The following is an 11,847-nucleotide window of genomic DNA, read 5'->3' on the forward strand; positions in this document are numbered from 1 at the left end:
CTTCTCTTGCACCGCCCCTTGCTGCGGGGACGCCAGGGCTAGAGTGTCCCTGCGGGAGCTCCAGCCCCATCTGGCGGCTAGAGAAAGACGAAAACTCAGCGATGCCCAAGGTCTGCGGGTGCCTCTCGGAACAGAAAGAGACCGGGGGTGGGGGGCACTGGCAGAGCTGGGGGGAGCCCAGGGCTGGGGTAGCAGAAGGCTGTGGGTTGGGGGGCACGGGCAGAGCTGGGGGGAGCCCAGGGCTGGGGTAGCAGGAAGCTGTGGGTTGGGGGAGAGGGGCACTGGCAGAGCTGAGGAGGCAACTCCCCATGTCCACGGAGACCCCTCTAGCTGACTCTCTCCTTCTTAGCTCCTTCTATCGCTTCCCCCTCCCCGGCAGTGCAGTGGGGCTCCCCTGATCTCGGCCACCAAGCAGGGGGGGTCAGGAAGCACTAGGGGGCAGGTGCCTTGCTCAACCCCCATCCCTCCCTGGCCATGCTACAGGGCCAGTGGCTCTCAACCTTTCCAGACTACTGTAACCCTTTCAGGAGTCTGATTTGTCTTGCATACCCCCAAATTTCACAGCACTTAAAAACTACTTGCTTACAAAATCATACATAAAAATAGAAAAGTGTCACAGCACATTATTACTGAAATATTACTTACTTTCTCCTTTTTACTAGTATAAAAATTATATATATATATAATTATAAAAAAATCAAATGGAATATAAATATTGTACTTTCATTTTGCTTCTCGGTTCTCTATGAGCTGAGGGGTGAAAACATTATATATAGAGCAATATATACAGGTCATTGTATGAAATTTTAGTTTGTTCTGACTTCGCTAGTGCTTTTTATGTAGCCTGTTGTAAAAGTAGGCAAATATCTAGATGAGCTGATGTAGCCCCTGGAAGATCACTGAGATCCACTGCTATAGGGCTTTTAGCCTGGCTGGGGAGGGGGTAAGGGATAGGGGAAGAGGCAGCATGTGTGTGAGAAGAGGAATGTACATACTGATGAGCAGGTTCATGCATATTCATGAAGTCGACCCAGATAGGGTCTTCAAGTAGAGTGACCATATTTCCCAAAGGGAAAATGGGACACAGTGCAGGACCTGGCCCGAGTGTCCGTCCCCCCACGGGGCTGGCCTGAGCTGCTCACCCAAGCCCTGCCTCCCCCTTCCCGTGCACAGCCGGGGCTCAGGTCACCTGAGCCCTGCCTGCCCCCTGCACATTTATCCACACCAAACCACACCCCACCTTTTTGACAAAAGTGGGCATTTGTCGTTTGCTCTTGCCAACTGATGAAGTCAAAAAAGTCAGGATGGCCAGGACAGGGCTTAAAAGAGTGACTGTCCTGGCCAAAACGGGACATATGGTCACCCTACTTCAAGGGGTCATGCTGAGAAAGAAGAGGAACCAACCTGCCCCCACCATGGGATCCACTGACCTTTCTTCAGATCATCCTTTCCCACCAGCTCTCCCCAACCCAGATGACTCCCTCCAACACACACACATACAGGTGATGATTTTGCCCCAGATTCTTAAGTGGCCCCCTCAAGGATTGAACTCACAACCCTGGGTTTAGCAGGGCAATGCTCAAACCACTGAGCTATCCCTCCCCCCTCATACAGGTGGTTTCTCAATTTGATCTATGAGGGGGATAATCTAGGAGTATTTGGTTAATCCCTTGGGATAGATATTCTTTTGCCTGGAGACAGTTCTGCCCCGCAGACAGCCCTTACGCAGCTCTGAGACTCAGGTGTCTCTGGGGTGGGGCATAGGGACTGTTTATACAGGGATCCCTCCCTTGGTTCTGAGTCAGTTTCCTGTGTGTGCAGGGGCTGTTAATACAGGGTTTGCTGGTGTGGTGGGCTCAACATTGGTTTTGGGGAAGAGCACTCCCTGCTGAGTCGTGCAGGATGCCTGGAACAGCAGCATAGAGAGGTTTGGCACTGCCTGTTAACTCTGGAGCATAATGGTGACCACTTATATGTGACATGTAAATTGTGTTTGGCCCAAAGGATGGGAGCAGCAGTAGGATTGTCCCTAAGAGGTATAACCAGGGTTGCTTGTAGGGTTGGATGAACAGGGCGGTCACCTTGGCTGCTAACTTCCAGGGGGTACTGTGCCACTCAGCCTTTTTTCCCCCCTTTCCTGCAGCCACTACCTCAGGGGAGTGCAGTTGAGGGGGTACCCACAATGTTTTCAACCCTGCCAGGCAAAATGCCTAGGATTGCTCCTGGGTACAGCCCAGTCAAACTACTATCCCTTTGGCAGTATTGCCAACCCCAAGTGTTCAAAAGTCATGAGATTGGCTTTAAAATCATGAGGTTATGTAAACATAATCTATTTGGTGTTTTTTAGTTGTCTTCTGCATTTTGAGCCTTTAGGGTGCACTGTGGTCCCATTTTGAAGCTTTCTCCACAGCCACAAGGGCTAGAAACTTATTGTTCTTTAAGAATGAAGGCTGAAGTCCTCACATCTCCACTTGACTCCAGGATTTGAGGCTTTAAGGAAAACTATAATTACCATGACAAAATCAGGAGAGTTGGCAACACTGCTGCGGGCAAGGCTGGGTCTGGGCAGGGACCAGAGTAATCAGCCAGGGAATGGGAAGGGAGTGGGGAGCAAGGACTCCAGAGCAGCTCTGGTCCCTCCCCCAACACCTAAGGCCTAGGACCAGTGGGGGTGGCTTCCCGGCTGCCCTAGATGTCCTAATAAGGAGTGGATACTGCAGGAGGCGGGGCCTATTCTTGTGCTGCTGTTCACGCCCTTATTTGGAAGCGACGCAATGATGGGGGGAGGGAACAGAGCCAGGAAGGGGAAGGGGGCGGGCTTAGGGAGAGGCTCAGCCAACCAGCAGCCGGTCTTCGGATTCGGCTGCCCTAGAGCCTGTCACTCTATATACATACCCCCCCCTTGCACCGGTTCCCCCCACCCAACCCCACCCAACCCCGGGACCAGCAGCGCCTTAACAACCTGATTTATTATCGCAACTGTTGTTTTATTTCTAGGCGGGGTCCCACGTGGGAGGTCGGACCTCAGCCCCTGGGAAGGATCCCGCTACCAAGCCCCTTGGTCACTGTCCTGGGGTCCCGGCTCCCACCCACCCTGCTCTAACCCACTAGAGCGCCACCCAGAGCCGGGGCAAGCACCCAGGAGTTCAGGCTGCACCACCTGCTGCCCGCAGCACGGCAGCGGGTCTAAGTCTGGCCCCAGCCCAGGGCCCTGCAGACGGCGTGGAGATGATTAAAGATCATCATCCTATTATTCAATGGGGTCTACGTTACCCATGATGCACTGCAACTGCAGGACACCCCGCTGTGCTTTCTCTCAGACTAGGCGCCCCAGCGCCTCCCTGCCCCCGGGACTACATCTCCCATGATCCCCCGGACTGCAGCGCTCATCCTTCCCTTGCGCTCCCCCCGCCATTTCCCTGCGCTTTGCGGCTCCTGCCCAGCGGCACGGACTCTATTTCCCTGCGTGCCCCACGGCCCGCGCCGCCCGGAAGTACCCCTCCCCCATAAAGCGGAAGCGGGCGGCCGGTTGGTTTGGGGCGGGGCAGTACTTGGTCTCGACACCGACCGACCGAGAAGCTGCCGCAGAGCGAACCCCGCGCAGCCCGGATCGTGATCCCCCTTCCCGCAGCACCATGGTGAGACCCCGGCCCGCCGCCGCCATCTTGTGCCCCGCGGCCGCCATCTTGCCTTTGGGGCGCCTGTGGGATCCATAGGGGAAGGGGAGCGTGGCGTACCCGCCATCTCTGTAGGGGGCGCCTGTAAGAGCTATCGGGGATCCCGCTGTAGGATCCGATCTCGCCCTCCACACCACCTGTGGGGGAGGTGGGGCGCTGTTCTGTACGGGATTTCTATGAATGGGAGCTCCAAGGGGAGCCTCGTTTCCCCTATGGGATCTATAGGTGGCTGTTTGTCTGCTCCCTTCTGTGTCGAGAGGCCCGTGTAGGGTCCATGGGACTCTCGCTCTTTCCGAGGGGGTTCCCTCCTACCTCCATAGGATTTATCTGGAGGTGCCTTTGGAATTCATAGCGGGTGTCTGCTTCCTTTTCCCGTGTGGGATTGGGATCCCTATGAGGGGCTCTTATAGGCTTTCTATAGGGCCTGTTCTGGCCACTTTTCTTATAGGTGCAGGTGTGTGGCAGGATGCAGATGATGCACCCACGTGGGGCTGGTCCCTTCTCCCAGCCTCTGATGGGGTGGGGGCTAGTTCTCTCTTAGGGGGTGGATTGTTCCAGGGGCTGCTATTGAATCAGAGCATGGGGGTTGGCAAAGGGAGATTCTTCCCCCCCCCCCCAAAGCATGGGGTTTGAGGCTTGCCAGCCACCCCTAGTCCCATTTCTTCTTCCTGATGTCCTAGCTCCACTGTGGTCTGTGGGATCCTGTGATCTCAGGACTCCCCTTGTCTGCAGTAGTTATTTTTCCACTGCTACCCTTGGGGTGGTGGGATGCAGGTGATGTTTGATGTGTCGAATGGGGCCAAATCACTAATGGGTGGGGCCCCTGGTGGGCTGCCAGTGAGATGTGGGCTGGATACTGGAATGGGTGGGGAGATTCTCTGGCCTGTGAGGTCTGAAAGGGGGGCATAATGGGCCCTTCTGACATTAAAATCTGAGTCTAAGCTGAACCCATCTTTGTCCCCACATTGTCCTAGCTCCCCCCGATCAGTCAATCCACTGTGCTACTCTCAGCTCCCCATCCAAGTCTTAGCACCCCACTGCTCCCCTCTGATGTGCTATGATAGTGGGTGAGCGTGTTGCTCTGCAAAATGTCTGACTCCGTCTCTGCCTCGTGCTCCCAGCCCCGATGTCCCAGCTTGCCCTGGCCAAACCTGCTTCAGTCAGGGCCACCAGGGTGCCCTCATGGCCCTTGAGAGCTCTGGACTGTCTCGAGGGGTGGGAGTGCTCCCATGCAGCCTATAGTGCCCTCCCAGTGCCCGTGTGCCTGAGGACAAAGATGCTGGTGGGAGGGGGATGGGAAGAGGTGCTTGGGTTTGCCTGGTGCCTGGGCTCCTAGAATTGCCTGACTGGGGGATAAGCGGTGATAACTGCTTGGAGGGAAGGTGGGGAGATCTGGGGGTGGAGGGCACAGGGAAATCTGAGGGTGATTAGCAAAGGGTGCCGGCAGTGACCCGTGAACAGTCTCATTTCTTTGGCAGAATCAGTAGCATTGATTAGTATTTACAGGGTTAAAGTTTTTCCCATGGGTTCAGACAGGACCGCTGGGCCTGGGAACAAAAGCCCTTTAGCCTCCTATGGGCCCACTCAATTAGGAGGCTGGGGAGCCGCTCCTGGCTGCAAGGCCTCGCTGCAGGGGTGGATTTATTGGCTGAAGTATCTGGGCCCAGGCCTGGGGTTCTGCTGACTCTCTCTGGTGCTGGTCTCTGACAGGCCCTATTCTGAGCCCTGCATTGCCCCCATGTCCCTTTCATTTCCCCCCTCCCCCCCAGCAGCGGCTGCTGGAGCAAAGCGGCTGGTGCTTCCCCTAAAACAGCCTCCCTTTGCCATATAAGAGCATATCGCTGTGCTGCTTTGCCGGCCAGCTGCTGAAGCCAGATTCTGCTGAAGGGCCACCTCGGATCTTGGCTGGACCCTTGGGATCATCCAGTGGGGGGCCTGGGCTGGGTGGTTAGAATTTGGGGTGCTCCCAGCTACTCAGATTGGCCCCCCTGCTGCCAAGCAGTGGAGTGTGAAGTGCTATGGGAGGGCCCCAAATAATGAGGCTCTCGGTCTGAAGGTGTCTAGTGGGGGTGGGGAGAAGGGTGGGCTCAGTAGCGTGGGGGGTGCTGTGCTCTGAACCCCGGGCCAGGAAGGAGGTTGTCGTGGAGGCTCAACAGTCTGTCTCTTGGTGCAGTAAAGCAGTTGCCTTGGGGGAGAGGGAGAATGGGGGATGGGAGGCAGGCATGGGTAGGGGGGTGGGGTTGGTTTCCTGGGGTGAATGGGGAGTGGGAGGTAGAGTAGGCACAGGTTGAGCAGGGAAAATAAGGGATGGGAGGTATGGGGGGGGCTGGCAGGCACCGGGGGTAGTGGTCTCCTGGGGTGAATGGGGGTTGGCAGGGCTCTGGGGGAGCAGGGGATGGGGGAAGGGTTGTCACCCCATCCCTGCAGATGGTTGTTTGCAGCAGGTCCTTTGCCCCTGGGACTGTACCATGGGGGAAGGGCCCAGGCTGCTGGGTGGCGATGGGGAAGCAGCGGGCACAACCTCTTTCTGCACAGGTCACGTGCAGCGCCGTTTCCTGCGTGGGGTTTCAGGTTCCCGCCGGGGGTGCTTGCGTAAGGCACTGACACAGCGCTTCCCATTGTGCATGCCTTCCCACTTGGTTTGCTGCTGGCCCTTGCTGGAGTGTGTCTGCCCTTGTCCTGCCTGTGTAACCAGCAACGTTGTCCACTGCTTGCCCGATCCATCATCTCCCCCCCCCCCCCCACCCACAACTCCAAAGCTGCAAAGCCCATGGCAGCTGCTGGGTTAAATCCTCTGGGCCCATTGGCTTGGGGCCTGGTAGAGTATGTGGCCCCCAGCACTGACGTTACCTGGCCCCCAAGGCCTCTTGGTGGGGGCAATGAGTGGATCCCCCAACAGTCCCCCTCTGCTTGGCTTCTGTTGTGAAGATCTGCCCCTCAGGGCTAGGAAATTCCAGTGTCTATTGCTCATGGCCCTTGGGAGTTGATGTGCTGGGGCTGATACCCCAGCAATGGGCACCTCATTACCCAGTCTTTGGGGGCTGGGGGAGCCCCTAATGCCTCCTCCTCCTCTCTTTCTCCTCTCCTCCCCTCCCCCGCCCCCCCAGGCATCTGGCGTAGCAGTCTCTGATGGAGTGATCAAGGTCTTCAATGACATGAAGGTGCGGAAGGCCTCCACCCCTGAGGAGGTGAAGAAGCGCAAGAAGGCGGTGCTCTTCTGCCTGAGTGAGGACAAGAGGAACATCATCCTGGAGGAGGGCAAGGAGATCCTGGTGGGGGACGTGGGTGAGACAGTCGATGACCCCTATCTGCACTTTGTCAAGATGCTCCCGGAGTCGGACTGCCGCTACGCCCTCTACGACGCCACTTACGAGACCAAGGAGAGCAAGAAGGAGGATCTGGTCTTTGTCTTCTGGTAGGGCCGAGCCCCAGCCCTGTTTCCTCCAGGGTGGTACAACCCTTTTGCCCCTGCTGGCTATGCCCACCCTCTCCACCGGCTGGGGACCCCTGCTTCTAAGTACTGGGGGAGCCACACCCCTTGTCTTGGTCACTCCCTAGTCCAAACCTGGGGTGCCCCATTATCTCTGCTGGCTGGGTCCATCCTTTGAGCACACCCCTGTTCTGGCCATGCCCCTCTCCGGTGTTGTGCCCTTCCCATCCTCCTCCAGTGCCATTCTCCCTGCTGCATCTTCTGGTAGAGCCAAGCCCCTCAGCCTGGGGTGGCCCCCTTGCCCCTCCCCTTTCTGGCCCCGCCCCTCCATCCTCAAATTCCTTCTTATGGTCCTGCTTCCTGGCTCTAGCCAGGCCTCCGCCACCAGGCCTGAGAAACCCCCTGGTTCCCCCTCCCTGCCACCCCTTCCCTCTGCAGAGCTGCAGTGAAAGCTGTCTTTGTTCACCCAGTGCCAGCACCCGGCCCCTCTGCTGGGTGGAGCAAGCCCAGCAGGGAGTGCCAGCTGCTTGTTTAAAGGGCTGCTGGCTGACCAGCTGGCAGTGGGGCCCACAAGACTAGGGCAGGTGGGAGGGATTGGGGATCTGGGAGTGACCCAGTCAGTGCATCCTGTGCTGACTCTGCCAGCCCCTTAGCCCAGCTGGGACACCCCCTCCAGGGTGTACACCGTATTCAGGGGGTTCTGAACACATTAGCTCCTTCCTGCTCTGGGGCCAGCTGAAGGCATGGAGAGGCTGCAGGGGTGGGAGTTGTGGGAGGTATGAGTGGGTGCAGACATGAGGGGTGTTAATAGGGGGAATCTGAGTGGGTGCCGTGGGCAGGAGAGTTAAGACAGGCCTGGATTTGAAAAACTCTGGCAGTGGGGCAGGGGAGACTGTCAGCACTATCTCTAGGGGCTGCTGTGCTGGCTGAAACCTATTTGGGATGGTATTTAAAGGCCCTTATGGTGCTGGGCACAGAGCTACCCTGCCCCCTCTGCAAGGCATGGCACTGAGAGACCCAGAGCTCCCCCTCTGCCTTGCTGACCTGCCACAATTTCTCTCCTGCCTCCCCCGCCCCGCTATTCTCCTCTTGTGCCTTGTGCCTCCCGCTGGGAATCTGCCCCTCGGACACTGTACCTAGTGTATGGCCTGGTGGGGAGGGCTCCTCCCCCTGCTCCTTTCAGCCCCTGTGCTGCTGCTCTGTTCTCTTACACCAGTCTGTGCCCAGGTGGGCACTATGTCTGCGGACTCAGGCGCTGGGCTGTGCCTTGCGGGAGCCTCCAGTCCCTGGTGTTGGTGTGAGTCCCTCCCCTCTCTCCACAGGGCCCCAGATTGTGCCCCCCTCAAGAGCAAGATGATCTACGCCAGCTCCAAGGATGCCATCAAGAAGAAACTCACAGGTGAGTCGAGTCCTGCACCCCTAGCAGGCCATGTCCTGCCACCTGTGGGGCCCCGGCCCATGGCGGGTGAATGAGCTGGCAGCTCTGCGGCGAGACGCTGGCCCAGCCCCATGGTTGTGCTGCTAGCCCCTCTGAGTGAGCTGCTGTGTGACTTTGAACCTCATGGTCTGCCTGTGCCTGCCAAGGCCAGGTGGAACTGCACTCTGGGGGTGGCCCGGGGATGCCGGGACTCCTGGGTTCTATCCTAGCTCTGGGAGGAAGCGGACGCTAGTGGGTTATAGCCACTCAGGGGCGGTCCAGGGGTCTGGATCTGATTCCTTGCTGTGCTCTGAGGCTACCCCCCACTCTTGGATGGGGGTGTCAATTCCCTGGTGCATGTGACCCATTGGGAGATGTTAAATAACAGTCTCTGATGGGCCAGTGTGGTGGGGGAGGGGCCCCACCTGGGATGGGGCGGAGTTGGGAGTTCTCAGGCCCCCAGTCAGATGGTGCCTTTGCTAAGGCTACAGCCAGGCTTCTTGGCCTGGGGATCACAATCTCACTGCCCTTCCCATAGGGAGTGATTGGGGTGGGGGTTGGATCTGGGAGGGAGGGGAGATTCTGGCTGGTTCTCAGCTAGATAGGTGTTGATCTCCAACCCAAGGCTTGCCCTAAGCTTCCCCATTTCTTTTTTCCCCCACCCCCAAGGTATCAAGCATGAGTTGCAAGCAACCTGTTACGAGGAGGTGAAGGACCGCTGCACCTTGGCCCAGAAGCTGGGCGGCAACGCTGTCGTCAGCTTGGAAGGGAAGCCCTTGTGAGCCGCTCCCAGTGCCAGTTTATACCGGAGCTTCCATGTTAATCAGTCCTGTGCTACCTTTTTTGGGGGGGGGTGGGGGGGGGGGGGCGGTGGGGGGGGGGGGGGGGGATAATTCCTTAGATAATGTTTCGATTCTTTCCCTCCTAAGTCTCCTTCTCCGGTTTGCACGATCAGAGTCCCCAAGACACTCCACAGCCTGGCCATAACTGCTGTGCAGGGCACCTGCCAAACCCACTGCCTCCTCTGTTACCTGGAACTTCCGCCTTGGAGACCAAGGGGACCATTCCCTGGGCACTGTAGCTTCTCCTCAAGGTCCAGGGCTACTCCACCATCAGAAGGGACCATGCATTGAGCTCTCTAGCTTGATGTCTAGAGACACCAAGAAGGGTCCATTCTTGGAGTGCTGGAGTTCAGTCTTGGGATTGTTCCACCATTCATGGGGATCATCCCCTGAGCTCTGTCTAGTTCTGGGACCATTCCCTGTTTCCATTCCAGTAATGTCTCCTTCAAAGGTTGATCAGGGACCAACTGGCTTCATCGTTACATTGCCCTCTCCTGACAGCCCATCTCAAATCCTCCATAGGACTGAGGTCTTGATGGCCAGTCCACTGCTGGCCAGGGTGTTCCCAAAAGGGGCTAGTGAGTGAGGGACCCTCCAACAGCCAACCCCAGGTCTTGAGCCACTAGCAGTTTCTGGTGGAAGGTGACATCCTAGTAGCTCCTCTTAACTGCATCCCTGTAGCCTCCTCCTGACTGGAATTAGAAATTTCTGGTGTGTGTAAATTTTTTTTTTTTTAAGGGTTTTGTGTTTTGAAACAGTGAAAGATGCTGATTCTCTCTGGCCCCACCGGGAGAGCTGGGGGTGTCCCCGGAAAGCAACCCCCTGCTGCCAACGCGTCCATGACTTAGTGGCTTTGTGCTTGTCTGTAGTACTGTGTATAAATGGAATATTGTGGAGAAACTTGCAAAATTTAAGTAACTGGAGGCTGGGACACACCCTTCCAGTGGAACTTACTAATATGGAAGCAGCACCTGTAATGACCTTCAATTAAAAAATGAATGCTAACAAGCTACTGCCCTGCCTCGTTTTATTTGGCAGGTTTGAGGCCACCAGGGAAACTGAGGTGGGGGACATTAGGGCTGGAACTAGTACCCAGGAGTCCTGGCTCCTGGGAGCCTGCAATCAGTGCTGAGCCTTGGGTGTGGGTGGCCATGGGAGCTGGGTGTAGCTGCTGCTTATGAGTAACAGCACCTGCCTTTCCTTGTAAAACACACAGGAGTGCAGGGGACCTGGGCAGGTCCTGCCCTAGGCAGCTAGACTGCTCCCCACCCCCTTCCTGAGGCCAGCTCCACCTGTCTCCGGTCGGTCAGGCCTGGCATGGTGCCCTAGCCCTCTTGCAGCTGTTCAAAGTCCCATGCTGGGTGTGAAGGAGCAGCGGTGCTGAGACCTGCAAGCATCTCCCTCCATGTAGTGTCTCCTATGGAAGCCCTGCATTAGCCTGGCTTGGGGGTGGATGGGGTGGGGGTGTGTGTGGATAAATCATAGCTGGGATCAGCCCTTTGCTCCTTGGACCTGCCAGCAGAGCTGCTCAGGGGGTTGGGACTATGGGGGGGGACGGGGACAATGGTGCTGCCCCCTCCTTGCTCTCACCATCTCTTGCTGCCCCCAGAAGCCACCCACAGCTTCATCCTGTGTGGAGGGAGAAGGAAGCTAGCATTACCCCCACAGGAGTGCAACTGGCTAAAGCTAACCTGCTCTAATCCACCAGCCCCTGAGGGGGAGCTAGAACCCAGGAGTCCTAGCTAACAGCCGCCTTATGGTCTAACTGGACCATGGGTGAGTGATGCTTGGAAGGGTTTGGGGTGGGGCAGGAGCCAGGATCCCTGGGTGTGTTTGAAGGTCTCCTTTCCTAGTGCTAGTCCCTGTCAGGCCATGTACAGCCTTAGCAGGGGATGGGGCCTGAACAGGTTCCCTGCCTTCTGGGGTGTATTCCCTCACAGGGGGAGCCAGGGGAGGGGAGAGCTCTTCCTGGCAGCTGTGTGGGCACTGCTGGGGGGAGGCCAAGCCTCTCCCACCCCACAGCAAGTTCACAATGGTTTGGGATGCTAGGCCAGCTTCTCTGCTCAGAGTGATCAGCTCGGGGTGCTGTGATCGAGCAATGCTGGGGCTGGTGGGAGTCAGGGTGAGCAACCTTTGAAAGAGGGAAGTCCCAGCAGCAGGGGAGGAAGCAGGGCTGGGGGGAGAGCCTTGATGCTGTGGGGGGGGGCTGGGCCCTAGCTGAGCAGGTTTGGCAAAGGGGGGGTTGATAATGAGGCTGCATGGGGTGAAGCTGGATACAAAATGGGCCTTTATTGGGGGAGTTTGGGGCTGGGGGGGTACAGAGCTGTGGCTGGATAGAATTGAATGATGATAGGGGGAAATGTGAAACTGCAGTAGGCTATCTCACACCCCTTCCTCCCCTCATTCTGCCCCTCCCCCTGCATCTAGTTGCTGGGAGATGGCATCTAGCCTGGATTCTTGTGCGTGGCTAGAACACCTCCA

At 57.2% G+C, this 11,847-nt stretch overlaps 1 protein-coding gene across 1 annotated transcript; it reads left to right on the top strand.

Moving 5' to 3' along the window:
• Positions 1-86: 86 nt before the first annotated feature.
• CFL1 (cofilin 1) lies at positions 87-9,387 on the top strand. Its single transcript, XM_034775432.1, has 4 exons — positions 87-110; positions 6,785-7,092; positions 8,430-8,506; positions 9,194-9,387. Exons 1-4 carry the CDS (start codon positions 102-104, stop codon positions 9,304-9,306), a joined length of 507 nt encoding a protein of 168 aa, XP_034631323.1. The 5' UTR covers positions 87-101; the 3' UTR covers positions 9,307-9,387.
• The last annotated feature ends 2,460 nt before the right edge of the window (positions 9,388-11,847 follow it).

This window comes from Trachemys scripta, chromosome 7, assembly GCF_013100865.1.
Source record: "Trachemys scripta elegans isolate TJP31775 chromosome 7, CAS_Tse_1.0, whole genome shotgun sequence".
Taxonomy (NCBI): domain Eukaryota; kingdom Metazoa; phylum Chordata; order Testudines; family Emydidae; genus Trachemys; species Trachemys scripta.

Coding starts and splice junctions, on each gene's coding strand:
- CFL1 (XM_034775432.1), top strand. Junction 7,093..8,429: donor GATCTGGTCTTTGTCTTCTG/GTAGGGCCGAGC, acceptor CTCTCTCCACAG/GGCCCCAGATTGTGCCCCCC. Junction 8,507..9,193: donor CATCAAGAAGAAACTCACAG/GTGAGTCGAGTC, acceptor CCCACCCCCAAG/GTATCAAGCATGAGTTGCAA.